Source organism: Macaca nemestrina, chromosome 6 (assembly GCF_043159975.1).
Source record: "Macaca nemestrina isolate mMacNem1 chromosome 6, mMacNem.hap1, whole genome shotgun sequence".
Lineage (NCBI taxonomy): Eukaryota > Metazoa > Chordata > Mammalia > Primates > Cercopithecidae > Macaca > Macaca nemestrina.
The window spans coordinates 103,360,188-103,376,995 of record NC_092130.1 but is presented as its reverse complement, the minus strand read 5'-3'; the positions used below and the strand labels follow the sequence as shown (position 1 = coordinate 103,376,995).

Below are 16,808 nucleotides of genomic sequence, written 5' to 3'. Positions count from 1 at the left end.
TTGAGCGTGGGCTGGTACGTCATTTTCGCGCGACGTTAGGTTCGCTGTGTGTGTCGCCGGCTCCTTGGGGGTCCACGTGATTTTTACGCCAGTGCTGCTGAACTGTCCAGGGGATAGGGAGCTGGCCCAGTCCGATTAATTGTCCTTGGGTCGAGGTGTCTCGTCGGACCCTTTGGGGCTCGGTGGAGGTAGGTGAAGGCGGCTCCCATTGAGGGAAGCCCACACACCCGGCCTTTCTGTGTTATCTGGCATGCTCTTGGGGCTTCCCAGGCTGTATAGTAGAGTGGCTAAATTCTTTAACCGGCTCAAGTTCCCCTCAGTTAAGCTTCGACCTAGATTCTTCTCTGCGATTGCATCCTCTCCTGTCCACCGTTGTTAGTTCCCGGAGTAATCAGCAACTCTCCAAGGCAATGGACACATTTCCATCTTTGTCTTTGCTTACGAGGTTCCCTCAGGTGAAGTGAACGTAATGGAGTTTTAAAAGATTTGGGAGATAAAATCAGCAGATCTTGTTAACTATTTGGATGTAGGGAGTGAGGAAGAAGGACACGGAAAGGCTGAGTCTATGTTAATATCTGGTGCCAGTCACCAGCCAAAATGGAGTATACTGGAGTAAGCGAGGGCACAGACCATGTCTTTATTTCATTCACCATTATATCCCCAGTGCCTAGAACAGTGTCCTGCACGTTGGTAGGTACTTGAATGAACAGAAGAGTGTTCCCCTGTTAATCATTGGTCGTTGTATTTCATTAAAGCACCTTTTAAATATATGTTATACCTATTTGTTGTGGTGTTACTGATGTAAAGTTTTCAGGCTTCTTGGAATAGATGATGAGTACCACCTCTGGAATCATTTACCTGATAACTGAATCTCTTTTGCAATTGAATCGTTCTGGAAAGATGTTTTGGCTCGATTGCATGTTATTTAAAAGTTTTATCCTATTCTACCACTTTAGTGTTGAATTTAATTTCAGGATTGCTTTATTACAGTTTTCGTTCCTACAGTTTAAACCTTTTAAAGTAAGTTTAATTTTAAGCTTCTACATTAGAAGCTTTGTGTTTCTTAATTATTAGCATTTTTAGGCTTTCAGGAAATCAAGTCCGTAACTGTAATTGTTATGGATTAAATGTCATCCAAAACTTGGATTCAGGAAACTTGTATTTGCAGTTTCACCTTAATGTTTCCTGTTGCCAAAAAATGGACACTCAAAGCCAGCATGATCCTTTTTGATTTGGCTACTGTAAGGCTGTGCTAGATTTATTCCCAAGTGTTGTAAAACGGTTGGCTAGGTGTAAGAACCTTTGTGTACAGCTGAATAGATGGTGCGATATGATAGCCCTTACTTTAATTATTCCTGTTTCCTATAGATTGCCTTTTCTGGGTTACAATTACATGGCTTATTGGTCTCTATATACTTCCACACAGACCTTTTAAAGAAAGCAAAGTGGAAATCAACTATATGTACAAGTTTATAATATGTATATAAAATATTTTCTTTTTCAGAATTACGACAGAGTCACTGCAATTATTTCTAATACCAATTCCAAAATAGTGACCCTTGGACAATAGTGCAATTATATGGAATTATGGCTGGTTATAAGCCTGTAGCTATTCAGACATATCCTATACTTGGTGAAAAAATCACGCAAGATACACTGTACTGGAACAACTATAAGGTGAGTGTGGGAGATAATGAGGGAGGAGGGATTTGTGTTTATGCCAGTTTCTCTAGCATATGTTATACTCTGGATGCTCTAACAGAGAATTGTTAACTAAAAACTATCAGCAGCTTATAGTTTGGGCAGATAATTTGATATCTATTTTTTCTTGGAATTTTATGTAAAAGTCCATACTGCTTAATCAGAGTAACCATACAAATACCTAGCACACGATAGATGATCAATCAATGCCAAATGAATTAAATTTTAAAATTTGAATCTCATGTATGTAAAGATGTTTAATGAAGTATTGCTTGTAATAGTAGAAATCTTGAAAAACCTATGTCTGTTAGTAGTGGACTGGTATAGTAAATTACAGTGTGTCCTTAAAATGGATGGTAAGTCTGTTGCTCCTATGATAGCTAATATGTGTTACTAAGTGAAAAGAAGCAAGGTGTGGAACAGCCTGCATGGTATGATTATCTTTGTGTTATTTTAAAAGTACATGGTTATTATATGCTGGCATAGACATGATAACTTTTTTTTTTTTTTTTTCCTGGTAGAAATCACAGTAAACTCAATAGCTGAAGAGACAGAGTGGAGTGTGGCTTTCTAACCATACATTTATTTCAGTGGCAACAAGAATAGTCTGGGTGATGAGATATGGACCTTTTTTGCTTTCTTTGTAATTTTATGTTAAATACAACCTAAGAAATGTTACTAAGAACAAAGAGAAATGGTCTGTAAGAAATTATGTAATGCTTAGATAGGTCTTACCAGCGGTAACTCTGTTAACATGCTATTATTTTTTATTAAGACCCCTGTTCAGATTAAGGAATTTGGTGCAGTTTCAAAAGTAGACTTTTCTCCTCAGCCTCCATATAATTATGCTGTCACAGCTTCCTCAAGAGTAAGTATAATATTGAATTTCTTTATTTTTCTTTTGTGTAGTTTACTACTGATCTTGAGTCATCTGGTGAAATACTGTCTTTCCTCTTGTAGATTCACATTTATGGCCGATACTCCCAAGAACCTATAAAAACCTTTTCTCGATTTAAAGACACAGCCTACTGTGCTACTTTTCGACAAGATGGTAGATTGCTTGTGGCTGGCAGTGAAGACGGTGGAGTTCAACTTTTTGATATAAGTGGGAGGGCTCCCCTCAGGCAGTTTGAAGGCCATACAAAGTAAGAGACAGTTGGTTTTTATGTGTTCTGGTTTTATTTTGTTGTAAGCTCTTTTTTTCTCTGGGCTTTGATGAAAAACATAGAGCAGTTTTATGAAGATTATTTGCCTGTGTGTACTATATTTCCTGATTGTTCTAAGAGTGCTTAACTTCGGTTCCGTGGTCCAGTTTCATGGGGCTTATGAATTCCCTAGAATTGTATGTGATATTTTAGGAAATATACGTTTATCTAGGGAGCTATTCTGTAGCTTTTGGTTAACTTTAGTGGGGTCTGTGGCCCAGTTGAGGTGATGAATTACTGATCTAAAGACAACCTTACAGCTAGTAATGAGAGCTCTATCGGCCTGTACTGTCTTGGAAGCTCTCATGTTGAAGTCAAGTTGGAAGGTGGATTTTCTTCTTGGATTTATAGTATTTTGCCCCTTGATAAATTAAGTGGCCATCACAATTTTATATTATAACTTCATTTTCAGGATTACCAATGTCCTTGCTGAAACTTGATAAAATACAGAAATTTATGTAACATGATTCTATTTAGTGGTAAATCTTTTTAGAGTTTTTTAAAGAACTTTTTGAAATTTTAAAAATTGAACTGCCTTTGCGCCCATATTCAGCAGCTAAATGGAATTGTTAACATTTTAGAAAGTATAATTTTAAGGCTATTCTTTAATATATTTTTTTAAACTTTACAATATAGGAGTATTTACATTTCTTAATTGGCTTGGGGGCAAACACTTGTAAGTTTTCTCTTTCTTTCATGATTTCCCTCTATGAAGACTCCCTGAAACTCAGCTGCTTTTTTTTTTAAATCTGAGAAAAAGGAACATTTTATGTTAGAAGGTACCAGAAAAATAATTTTCTTGCTTTCTAATGTACTGATCTTCAATCTTTCAGAGCAGTGCATACAGTAGATTTTACAGCTGACAAATATCATGTGGTCTCTGGAGCTGATGATTATACAGTTAAATTATGGGATATTCCAAACTCCAAAGAAATTTTGACATTTAAAGAACATTCTGATTATGTGAGGTGTGGATGTGCTAGCAAACTTAATCCGGATCTCTTTATAACAGGTTGGTGAACTCTATTCCCTCCTGAAGCAAATAATCTCATGGGGATGTACTTTAATGTTGCTAAGGGACTCTTGGGATGGAGGGATTTAAAATTTTTTTTATGAAGAAATATGTTTCTGATTAATTCTCCAATTTTTAAATTAATTTTTATGTATGTATGTTTGTATTTATTTTGAGACAGGGTCTCACTCTGTTGCCCAGGCTGGAGTGCAGTGATGTGATCACAGCTCACTGCATCTGCTACCCCCAGGCTCAAGTGATCCTCCCACCTAAGCCTCCCAAGTAGCTGGGACTACAGGTGCCCACCACCACGTGCAGCTACTTTGTGTATTTTTTTTTTTTTTTTGTAGAGACAGGGTTTCGCCATGTCACCCAGGCTGATCTCAAACTCCTGGGCTCAAGTGATCAACCTGCATCAGTTTCCTCCCAGAGGGCTGGGATTACAAGTGTGAGCCACCGTGCCTGGCTTCCAATTGTTTTTTATTTTCTTATTCTTCTTTTGTTGATTGTTCATGTCTTCCAAATGTGTTTGGAAAAATTAGGCTGTCTTGAAAACATAATAGACTCTCAGAACTGTAATGGATAGTTCCCTGCCTCAAGCAGCCAAGAAACAAAGACAGTGCAGTTTAGCCTTTGTGGGTGCCTTTACAAAGATTTCCAGATGATTTAGTAGTGACAGTAGTCCAAAGAAAGGAATATTTTAAGATCAGAGCAAGTTAGATTTTGTATAGTATTGTGTAGTGCTTCTTCAGGCACGATCAGTAGTAGAGGGTTTGGAGGTCCTGTATCTTCATGAATATACATGTATGTCTTTTTAAAATTCCATCTAAACTTTTTTTCCTTTTAAAATTTGTACCTGGATACATACAGTTTTTGTTGTTTTAAACAGTCAAACTAAAAATACAAAAATTGACATTTTAGGATCATATGATCATACTGTGAAGATGTTTGATGCACGAACGAATACGAGTGTTCTCTCTGTTGAGCATGGGCAGCCAGTGGAGAGTGTCCTGCTTTTCCCCTCTGGAGGTCTTCTGGTGTCAGCAGGTACTTCTTAAAAATAGCTTTCACCAATATTGTTGGTTTTGAATCACATTTGTTTAAAATCAGTTGCTCTTTATAATTTATCAGTGTGCACTTGAATTGCATATCTAAGTTTTTGTTCAAACAGTTGATAGGTAGGACTGGCAAGCAGTTATCATTTATTGTGTACCTAATGTGAGCCAGGCATTGTGCTGTTATATACATATTAACTCTAATGCCCTAGACGATGCTACAAGGTAGTTAGCTTTTTCCCTGTTTTACAGCTAATGAAATGAAAGTTTTAACTGATTTTTCCAAGGCAAAGTGGTAAGTGATCTGAAATCACAGAACTCGAGAGCCTACCTTATATATTTAGCCCTGTGCCATCTTATTTAACCCCAGAAATTTAGCTCATACTCCTTTTACTCCTACCTAACAGATCTGCAGCAGCTTTTGAAAATCAGTTATTTGAGATCTTGTAGGCTTGTCTCTTTTTCTGTGCCTCTCTTGATTGAAATGCCCCTACCCAGCGGATAGCTGCTAGTACTAGAGAAAGGAGATAATGTGACCTCAAAAGGGGCCTTGGTACATTTTTCAACAAGTTGGGACTGAGATGTTTTTCTCATTTTGCACATATTGCATTTTCATAATTACAATGGAAGAAGTAAATTGGTTTTTTTCATTTATAAATAAAGTAAAATGTGTTCATATTAGAAGAATGTATTGGTAGTACGTACACTTGACAACATATGTGTTGCTATGTTGCTGTGTGTGCATCCTTTTTTTTTTTTTTAATTCTAAAATTTGGCTAGAAATTACTCTGTTTTATATTCTTTTCCCCAGTAGCTATTTGATTTAAAAATAAGTTGAGGTGGGGCGTGGTCGCTCATGCCTGTAATCCTAGCACTTTGGGAGGCCGAAGCAGGTGGATAGCTTGAGTCCAGGAGTTTGAGACCAGCCTGGGCAACATAGCAAGACTCTAAGACTCAGTCAGATATTTCTACTTTTCTTGCTGTTATTCTGACAAATGGAAAAAATATCAAGTTGAACAGGGAGAATAGAATGCTAATCTCCACTGTGTGTCACTAGCTAATTGTGACCTTGGGCAATCCCTTAAGGTCTCTAGACCTTGAAAATGAGAGGGTTGAACTAGATCAGTGATTTCAACTGTGATCCCTCTTGTGAGGTGCCACATAGGAGTGGAGAGGTGGGAACTGTGAGTTGGGTTCCAACTCCTGTTCCCCAGTCACGATTTCGGTCTCCCCTTCCATCCCTTTTTCTGTTTTTCCATATTAGACTTTTCTGCTTGATATTTTGCTGCAAATCTACATTATTCACTCCCACCGCTATATAGAATTTCTTTTAAAAAATGATTTTATTACAATTTTCTTAAAATGAACTCTTTCAGTTATACATTTATTTTGCTGGAATTTCTGTATGCTTCACAAATATTATTTGTCATAACAGTTCTGTGAGGTAGGAACTGTTATTACCAATAACCCAGGAAGTGGTGGAGCCAGGATTTTACCAGGCAGCCTGGCCTGGACTCCCTCACTCAGCCTGCATGCTTTGTGGAGTGTCCAGGGAAGAATGCTTTTCAGTTCTTTAATATGTTGAATCTGTTGGCAGAATATCCAACTAATGATGATTTCTTTTTATAGGAGGTCGTTATGTTAAAGTCTGGGATATGTTAAAAGGAGGACAATTGCTCGTATCTTTGAAAAATCATCACAAAACCGTGACATGTTTATGTCTAAGCAGCTCTGGACAGAGGTTACTCTCTGGCTCACTGGATAGGTTGGCATTTTAATTTTTTTGTATATTATTATTAGTGTACAGATGTTTACTGTTTGAGGAAATGAGTTATTTCAGCAATATTTGTGATAAGTATTCTGATAATGATTTCCAGGAGATAAAAACCTGTTGAGTTGAAAATAGTTTTGACCTTTTGTTTACACATAGCTACTTATTTTCTCTTTTGACACAATTTGTTTTAACTTATATACTTAAACAACATTATTGAACCATTTGAATGATAACCTTTTAAATAATGTTATTCTATGAACCATATTTTAAAACCATTATTGTACATTCATATATTTTGAGGTTTTCTTTTTTCTTTTTTCTTTTTTTTTGGAGACAGAGTCTTGTTCTGTCGCCCAGGCTGGTGTGCAGTGGTACAATCTGGGCTTACTGCAACCTCTGCTTCCCAGGTTCAATTGATTCTTGTGACCTTCCTGAGTAGCTGGGATTACAGGTGTGCAACACCACACCTGGCTAATTTTTGTATTTTTCATAGAGATGGGGTTTTGCCATATTGCCCAGACTGGTCTTGAACTTCTGGCCTCTTGTGATCTGCCCATGTCGCCCTCCCAAAGTGCTGGGATTACAGGCGTGAACCACTGTGCCGGACCTAAAAAGTTTTTTAAAATATAGATAATTTTTTTTTTTTTTTTTTTTTTTTTTTGAGATGGAGTCTCACTCAGTTGCCCAGGCTAGAATGCAGTGGTGTGATCTCAGCTCACTGCAACCTCCACCACCTGGATTCAAGCGATTCTGCCTCAGCTTTCTGATTGGCTAGGATTATAGACGCCTCCCACCCTGCCTGGCTAGTTTTTGTATTTTTAGTAGAGGTGGAGTTTTGCCATAATGGCCAGGCTGGTCTCGAACTCCTGACCTCACATGATCCACCCACCTTGGCCTCCCAAAGTGCTGGGATTACAGGCATGAGCCACTGTGCCTGGCCTAAAAGTTAGATAGCACATTTTGTTTAGCCTAATATCTAATGTAAAAATAAAATATATGTTACATATAAAATTTAATTTCAGCATGTAATCTATGTCAAAATTGTTAAGATACTAGAAATAAATTAAGCATCTAAACATGTGCACTGTGATACAATAATCATATTTTAGGTTGAGTGCAGTGACTTATACCTGTAATCCCAGTGCTTTGGGAGGCCAAGGTGGGAGGATCACTTGAGGGCAGGAGTTTGAGACCAGCCTGGGCAATATAGTGAGACCCCATCTCTACAAAAAATTTTAAAAATTAGCTGGCCACAGTAGTACACACCTTTAATCATAGCTACTAGGGAGGCTGAGGCAGGAGAAGCACTTGAGCTCAGGAGTTTGAAGTTGCAGTGAGTTGTGATAGTACCACTGTACTCTAGCCTGGGTGACAGCGATACCCTGTCTCTAAAAAAAAAAAGAACGTTAATATTTTGTAAAAATTACTGTCTCAGTTTTTAAATTAAAATTAGGTAAAATAAAAAATTTAGTTTCTCATTTTCACTAGCCACATTTCAAGTGGTCAGTAGCCACGTGTGGCTAGAAGTATGGCACAGTTCTAGGATTTACATGATTTATTATTAGTATTTTTTTTTGAGACAGGGTTTTGCTGTGTTGCCCAGGCTGGAGGGCAGTGGTATGATCTTGGCTGACTATAACCTCCACCTCCCGGCTTCAAGCGATCCCCTCACCTCAGCCTCCTGAGTAGCTGGAACGACAAGCATATGCCACTGTACCTGACTCATTTTTGTATTTTTGTTGAGATGGAGTTTTGCCATGTTGCCCAGGCTGGTCTCAAAACTCCTGAGTTGACAGATCCTCCTGCCTCGGCCTCCCAAAGTACTAGGATTACTGGCGTGAGCTACCGTGACTGGCTTACACGATCTATTTTTAATTATTTTATTTCCATATTTTCATTTTTTTCTGCTGTTATGAAAAACTTTAGTTTTCAGCATGTTAATTAAAAAGTATACAGTCACCCCTTGGTAACTGAGGGGAATTGGTTGTGGATGCCCAAGTCCCTTATTTAAAATGGCATATTTGCGTATAACCTACACAGATCCACTGTATACTTTAAATCATCTCTAGCTTATTTGTAATACCTAATACAATGCAAATGCTATGTAAATAGTTGTTACACTGTATTTTAAAATTCTGTATTATTTTATTTATGTATTTATGGATATTTTTAATCCATGGTTGGTTGAATCTGCAGATGTGGAACCTGCCATAAGGATTGAATGTATATATTTTAAAAGCTAGAAAATATTTTTAATACAAAGGAATTTTTTGTGTAAATACATGGCAAGTATTTACACATGTTACTGAAATCATGTTACTAGGCAATTTGGGACTTGATTCTTAGGTATGTTCCTAAAAGCTAAGTGTAAATTGGCTCTATTTGTGGTGGTTTCAACCAAGATTGATTTTTGTTCCTCAAGGAATGTTTGACAATATCTTGAGAAAGTATTTTTTTTTAATCACAACTCGTGGTACTTGCCATATAGGGGATAGAGGCCAGGAAGGCTGCTAAACATCCTACAATGCACAGAACAGCCCTTACAAAAAAGAATTCTGTGCCCCAAAATGACAGTAATTCTGAGGTTGAGAAGCCCTGATCTTTGGCTTCATATGTGTGCTTTCTTTCTTTCTTTCTTTTTTTTTTTGATTTATTTTTTGTAGAGATGGGGTTTCATCATGTTGCCCAGGCTGGTCTTGAACTCCTGGGCTCAAGCAATCTGCTGACCTTGGCCTCCCAAAGTGCTGGGATTACAGGTGTGAGCCATCACACTAGGCTTTCTGATGTGCTTTCATTGATACTTTTTCTTTTATTTTTTTAAAGACGGAGTTTCACTCTTGTTGCTCAGGCTGGAGTACAATGGCGCGGTCTTGGCTCACCGCAACTTCTGCCTCCTGGGTTCATGCGATTCTCCTGCTTCAGCCTCCTGAGTAGCTGGTATTACAGGCGTGTGCCGCCATGCCCGGCTGATTTTGTATTTTCAGTAGAGACAGGGTTTCTCTATATTGGTTAGGCTGCTGTCTAACTCCCAACCTCAGGTGATCCACCTGCCTCAGCCTCCAAAAGTGCTGGGATTACTACAGGTGTGAGCCACTGTGCCCGGCTGATACCTTTTCTTTACTCCCAAGTTTGATCTTCAGATGACAGTGGCTCATGGTCTATCCTGTCGTTTTTTTTTTGTTCTGTTTTGTTTTGTTTTCTTAAAAAATTTTTGAGACAGAGTCTTACTCTGTGACCCAGGCTGAAGGGCAGTGGCATGATTTTGGCTCACTGCAACCTCTGCCTCCAAGGTTCAAGCAATTCTCATACCTCAGCCTCCTGAGTAGGTGGGATTACAGGCATGTGTCACCACACCTGGCTAGTTTTTATTATTTTTGGTAGACATCGGGTTATGCCATGTTGGCCAGGCTAGTCTTGAACTCCTGGCCTCAAGGGATCTGCCCACCTTGGCCTCCAAAGTGCTGGGATTACAGGCCTGAGCCACCACACTCGGCCCTTCTATTTTTTTTATAAATGGCTAGTCAAAGTCTTTATACAGATGTTATAGTTAGAGCTGGTATACAGCCCTTTTTTTTTTTAGACAGAGTTTCGCTCTTGTTGCCCAGGCTGGAGTGCAGTGGTGCAATCTCGGCTCACTGCAACCTCCACGTCCCAGGTTCAAGCAATTCTCCAGCCTCAGCCTCCCAAGTAGCTGGGATTACAAGCATGTGCCACCATGCCTCGCTAATTTTGTATTTTTAATAGAGGTGGGGTTTCACTATGTTGGTCAGGCTGGTCTCAAACTCCTGACCTCAGTTGATTCACCCACCTTGGCCTCCCAAAGTGCTTGGATTACAGGTGTGAGCCACCGTGCCCTGCCTGCAGCTCATTTTTTAAGGGATTCAGTGATGAATTAGTTTGTAACTAACATTACTAATCTTTGTTTTTCTTCACTGTTGTATAGATTTTAATGTTTGTATTTTGAGTTTTCAGAAAATAGAAATTTGCATTTTATACTCATTTTCAAGGTGATTTTTGAGAAAGCTTTTCTTTTTATTAGGAAGGTGAAAGTGTACAGCACAACTTCCTACAAAGTAGTCCACAGCTTTGATTATGCAGCTTCGATTTTGAGTCTTGCCCTTGCAGTAAGTACCTTTACCTGTTTTTAAGTCTGTCACTAACCCTGCCTGTTAAATGAAACTAAAATGGAATTTTGGGCTTTATTTTTGGATTTGAGTAACTTTTCTTACCACGTTAGATATTTGAGTTAAGACAATTACTGGAATATGTAACTTGTCCTAATAACTTAGCATGAATTTTGGTTTAGGTCCCACTCACTGCATAACTTCAAACTAAGTACAGTGCTCTAGGCATTGTTAACACTAAACGCAGGTCCTGGGAAGCTGGTAAATCTCTCTTCAACTCATTTAATTCAAGAGTATTATAGTACACTAGAAAGGCAGATTAGCTCTCTGAGCAGAAAAAAAGATTGAGGGGGAAGGGGACAACAAAATGAAATCTCTCCTTTTCTTTGTTACTGCTCTTTCTGAAATGTATACTGTCAAGTTTTATGAGAAGCCACATTTGGGCAGGAAGGCATTTGACTATATTATACAGAAAGCTGATTTGGGAGAGGAAAAGCTTATTAAAAATATTTTTGAGGGGCAAGATCGTAAAAGTCATGCTACTGTGTAATCCTTGATGCCGTTAACTTTGTATTATTATACAAACTTTGCCGGTGATATTTTACAAGTATAAGTTCTGTCAATGTACTTGTATCCTAAGGAAAAAATGATTTTACTTTAACGTCTTACACCAATCATTGTTAGGCAGACTATGTGTGTCTGAATGGAACTGTTGGTGAATGTATGGACAAGCAGCAAACACATTATAAATGTGTTTTGAAGTAAAAGTACTATAAATTATGAGTTAAGAATAGACTAACTTATTTTTCTAATTGTTATTAGCATGAAGATGAGACAATAGTTGTAGGAATGACTAATGGAATACTGAGTGTTAAACATCGGAAATCTGAAGCAAAGAAGGAATCACTTCCCAGAAGAAGAAGGCCTGCATATCGAACCTTTATTAAAGGAAAAAATTACATGAAGCAACGGGTATTTGTGCATTTCTCATTTTTGTTTAAAGGGTGAAATTTTTTAGAGTAACCAGCTTCGTCCCTGCACATTACGGGAAAGTGTAGTTCACATGGCACTTTAACTTTATTTTGCATTTCTCTACATCAGAATTATTTCTGGATTGCTAGATTGGGGACATTATTGATGAGTAATGGGGAACAAGGACTACTTTTTGTAATAGTCTGCATCATAACATAATGTTATAATGCTTTACTTCATTCAAAATACTGTCTTTCACATACTACCTGATTTGATCTAAATCCCAAGAAGTAGTAGAACCAATCATGTTCCTGTTTGGCACCTGAGAAGATTGAGAGACAAAGAATTTGTGATTGATTAAGGATTTCATTACTGGTATCCAGAGTTGTTGAGACTAGATCTCATTATCTCTGATTGTTGTTTTGTTTCTCTTTCTATTGTATTACACTGCCTGCCACATAAAGAGAACTGAAATGAGGAATTTTTACCTAGAATTAAGGCAGTGTTGCATGTTGTAAGTTAAAATTCTAACAAAGTAAGAACATGTTGATGTAGCAAGTTACTCCATTTTTTTTTTCTGACTCTGATTAGCAGGATTCATTTTTATTTAATCTACATTATGGGCATATGAACATTATTTGTGGCATAGTTCAGAGATACCACTTCATTATGGAAAAGTTTATATTAAGTGTATCTTTATACAGATACTGATTTTTCTTCTTTATAAATGTGCTTTTCGTTGCAGGATGACATTTTGATTAACAGGCCAGCAAAGAAACACCTAGAATTGTACGACAGGGATCTGAAACATTTTCGGATCTCTAAGGCACTCGACAGAGTTCTTGATGTGAGTGAGCATTTTTTTTTAAAGTCATGTTATTATTTACCCTGCATATTACCATGACTTGGAACTGTGAAGATAAATACCTATTCAAACTTGATAATGTAGTGCAAGACAGTGATGTTTTTTGTGCTGTTTTGTCTGCTCATGTTGACTTTGACAATTTTTCTAGCCCACTTGTACAATAAAGACACCCGAGATTACGGTGTCCATCATAAAGGAGTTAAATCGAAGAGGAGTCCTTGCAAATGCACTTGCAGGTCGGGATGAGAAGGAAATCAGTCATGTTCTTAATTTTTTGATAAGGTATGTTTTATGTCTGTGAAACACATTTTGCATCTGAAATCCTTTATCACCAAATAAAAGACATTTAGTTTGATCTTTATAGAGAACTGATGAAACAACTAAATCTGCTTTAAGGATTTTATTTTTAAGTTTACAAGTTTCACTAAACTGAATTTTTACTTTGTAGGCATCTTTCTCAGCCAAGATTTGCCCCTGTTTTAATCAATGCTGCTGAAATAATTATTGGTAAGTGGTCGTTAAAACTTGAAAATCCTAACATGCTTGCAAAAGTAGAGATGTCAAATAATCAAATTTGGAAATCAAGTAGATCAAAATATCTTGCTTTTATCAAATCTCAATATGGATTTTCATGGAGAAAATAACAAGGCAATGCAGTTTAAAAGGTAGTAAAATGTTTATAGTGGCGTGACTTTGCTAGGGTTATTATAAAAAAACTTTTTATAGACATCTATAATGACGACAATTTTTCAGATGGGAAAATGAAAGTAAGTCAAGACTTCTATACTTTCTGTAATTATTATTTTGTGAAATAAATTTACTCAGGGATTGTTATACTTTCTATAAATCATAAATTAATTATAAAGTAAGTACAGATTTTCAGTGTTCTTATGGTTAATATTTTTATACTTTTGAAAACTTTGGCTTTTCACTTAATATATAGAAAGATATTGCTAGTTAATGTGTTTCCTTTCTCTCTTTTTAGATATATATCTGCCTGTAATTGGTCAGTCCCCTGTAGTTGATAAAAAGTTTTTGCTACTTCAAGGACTTGTAGAAAAAGAGATTGATTACCAAAGAGAATTATTAGAAACCTTGGGGATGATGGATATGCTTTTTGCCACCATGAGAAGGAAGGAAGGCACTTCTGTGTTGGAACATACATCTGATGGATTTCCAGAGAATAAGAAGATAGAATCATAGTGTCTGCTAAATAAGACATACAGAAACTCTGAAGTTGGAATAGATTTGATGTATTAAATGTCGGAAAGAGACTGTCTTTGATACATTAAAAAAACTATTTGCAGAAGCAGTTCCATGGAAGAGACTGGAATAATTATGGCCGGAAAACAAGTACCTGTTTTAAGTAAGACATGGTTTTCCATGTAATATTTTGAATCATAGCATCTTCACCTAGAAGATCTCAATTGTCTTGGTCACAGAGTAGGTTTATCTGGGATGGATATTAATTTTAGTACAGGAGTGTTCTGTATCAACATTCGGGTTGGTATTCAGATGGGAATTCAAATTTGAATCCTCTCTGGAGAGGGTCCAACGGGGAATCCTGCTAAAGGAACAAAGCCTTGTGTTACTTCTGGAAAACAACAACAAAAACAAATGGCAACAACAAAAAGCCTCTTTCTTCACTTTGGTCAGTGCCTTTGGGATTTCTAGGCCCTTGCTTAGCTTGCTTCCTTTCTCCTTTATATTTACACTTGTCTTAGATCACATGCCCTGCTTCAGCTGGTAATGGGCCTGCATCGGTTCCAAGTGTGGCAAGTAAGGCTCTGAAGAACTGACACTAGCTAGGTTTGTAATCAGAGTGTGAGTGAAAGCTCTACAGATAGACCTTATTGGACTACTTTTTTTTTCTTCTCTTCATGCAGCCTTTATACCAAGTTTTCACCTTGTTTCAGGTCAGAGGAATGATAGAATTTGTCGTTTTTCTTACAATAGCCTTTCAGACTATTCTTCATATGTTTCCAGCTAATCTTATAGCTAGCTACCTAATCCTCTGAAAACTATTTTCTCTGATTTGTATTTAGATTCCCCCCCCATTATTCACAATCATATTGTGTTTCAGAACCCCAATCCAGAGCAGTTTGCTTTGAAAAATAGTTGTTTTTGAAGTTTAATGTAAATAATTATTTTTAGAAGTTTTTTTTTTTTTTTTTAAAGACAGGGTCTCACTCTGTCGCCCAGGCTGGAGTGCAGTGATGCAATCTCAGCTCGCTGCAACCTCTGCCCTCCTGGGTTCAAGCAAGTCTCCTGCCTCAGCCTCCTGAGTAGCTGGGATTACAAGTGTGTGCCACCAGGCCTGGCTAATTTTTATACTTTTAGTAGAGACGGGGTTTCACCTTACTGGCCAGGCTGGTCTCAAACTCCTGACCTCAAGTGATCTACCCGCCTCAGCCTCCCAAAGTGCTGGGATTACAGGTGTGAGCCACTTTGTCCAGCCTGTAAATATTATTTTTTTATAAAGAGATTCTTATTTTCTTGGCTTTTTGATGTATCCATTTTTGATAGATAATTGTTGGCTAGTAACTCCTAGTACACTGATTTCACAGTTGCTACCTCTCTGACCTTTCTCTAATTCTTACCCCAACTCAAGTAGTTAAAAATCAGTAAGAAAAATGTCTTGAGCTAGAAGAACCCATAGAGGAAGATTTTGTAATGCGAATCTCCTCTCATAATTTTAGTTCTGCAAATTCAGGGTTTTTTTTTTTTTTTCTGGAAAAAATGTTTAATGTGTTCCAGCAAGTAATTGTACTTTTATGTAAAAATAAGTAATTTTTACTTATTTAAGTAAAAAATAAACATATTAAGTTTAACATATTAAGTTAATTTAACATTTAGACTAACAACGTTTAAATTAATATAAAGTGAATATACTTAATATGTTCTCATACGGGTATGCTTGGAAATAGGGCCAGTTTCCTTTTCATGAGTTGGTTTCAGCAATCACACAGCACACTGGCTTGTAAGGGAACTAGCAGTGTGTTTCCCTGAGTAATTAAGATGTTCGTCAAGATCAGAAGCTGGGTTTTGGGGTTGAGAAGGGTTCATTTATTTAAATAAAGTTTCTATTTAAAAACCTTTTTAAAAAGTTAACATCATAAATATTCTGATAATTTGCATAGTAGTAAAAATTAGAAGTTGAAATTCTACCTAAAGCTGTAGTTGCCATCAATTTTGTAACATGTAACAAAGGTTTTCCCATATGTCATTTCATTTGATTCTCAACACAACCATTGAAGGTTGATATTATTCTCATTTAACATTGAATTAACAAAAGTAGTTGATTCACTCTTAAGTCCCTGAATGTGAGCTCTTCATCCTAGCACTGTGCAGTGGCTTGCCTGCTGAGGCCTAAACTACTCATTCCTTTTAACAAAGCTTCACTGAGTGCTGTAGGTCTCAAAATATGGAACAGTTACACATTTTCAAACAGGTTAGGAAGCAATTCCCATAGCCATTAATACTTACATTCAGGAATACTTTTTTGTTTGTTTGTTTGTTTTGTTTTTTTAGAGACAAGGTCTTGTTCTGTTGTCCAGGCTAGAGTGTAGTGGTGTGATCATAGCTCACTGCAGCTTCTGTCTCCTAGGCTGAAGCCATTCTCCCACCTCAGCCTCCTGAGAAACTGGGGCTACAGGGATGAGCCACCATGCCCAGCTTATTTTTTATTTTGATTTTTTGATAGAAGAGTTCTCACCATGTTGCCCAGGCCTGAGGCAATCTCCTAGTCTCAGGCGATCTTCCCACCTCAGCCTCCCTAATGACTGGGATTAAAGGCATGAGCCACTGCACCCAGCAGGAATGGTTATTATATTCATTGAGACAAACTATAGTATTTGCTCTTTGAAGTATTTAAACATAATTGGCATATTACAATATGTGACACTGGCCTTAAGATTCTAATTTAAAATGCTTAACAGATTTTTAGACTTGTGAGTTTTAGTTGAAAGGTACTTTAAAATGTTACTAAGTCTGCAAAAGTACTGAAATGTTTCAGAGAACTTGGAAAGTCACCGTATGTTTAATTTATTATATTTATGAGAGTTAAGCACTTGGGAAGGTTTTGTTAATGGGGTCAAGCA

General features: G+C 37.3%; 1 protein-coding gene across 1 annotated transcript; it reads left to right on the top strand.

Annotated features, from left to right (window-relative positions):
- Window positions 1-22: 22 nt before the first annotated feature.
- Window positions 23-15,814, top strand: LOC105475155 (UTP15 small subunit processome component). The gene is made up of 13 exons (XM_011730186.3): window positions 23-188; window positions 1,505-1,677; window positions 2,477-2,569; window positions 2,662-2,846; window positions 3,740-3,918; window positions 4,840-4,965; window positions 6,603-6,738; window positions 10,787-10,871; window positions 11,694-11,843; window positions 12,589-12,690; window positions 12,857-12,990; window positions 13,157-13,215; window positions 13,694-15,814. Exons 2-13 carry the CDS (start codon window positions 1,588-1,590, stop codon window positions 13,909-13,911), a joined length of 1,557 nt encoding a protein of 518 aa, XP_011728488.2. The 5' UTR covers window positions 23-188; window positions 1,505-1,587; the 3' UTR covers window positions 13,912-15,814.
- The last annotated feature ends 994 nt before the right edge of the window (window positions 15,815-16,808 follow it).

Coding starts and splice junctions, on each gene's coding strand:
- LOC105475155 (XM_011730186.3), top strand. CDS start 1,588: ATGGCTGGTTATAAGCCTGTAGCTATTCAGACATATCCTATACTTGGT. Junction 2,570..2,661: donor CTGTCACAGCTTCCTCAAGA/GTAAGTATAATA, acceptor TTCCTCTTGTAG/ATTCACATTTATGGCCGATA. Junction 12,991..13,156: donor GTTCTTAATTTTTTGATAAG/GTATGTTTTATG, acceptor TTTACTTTGTAG/GCATCTTTCTCAGCCAAGAT.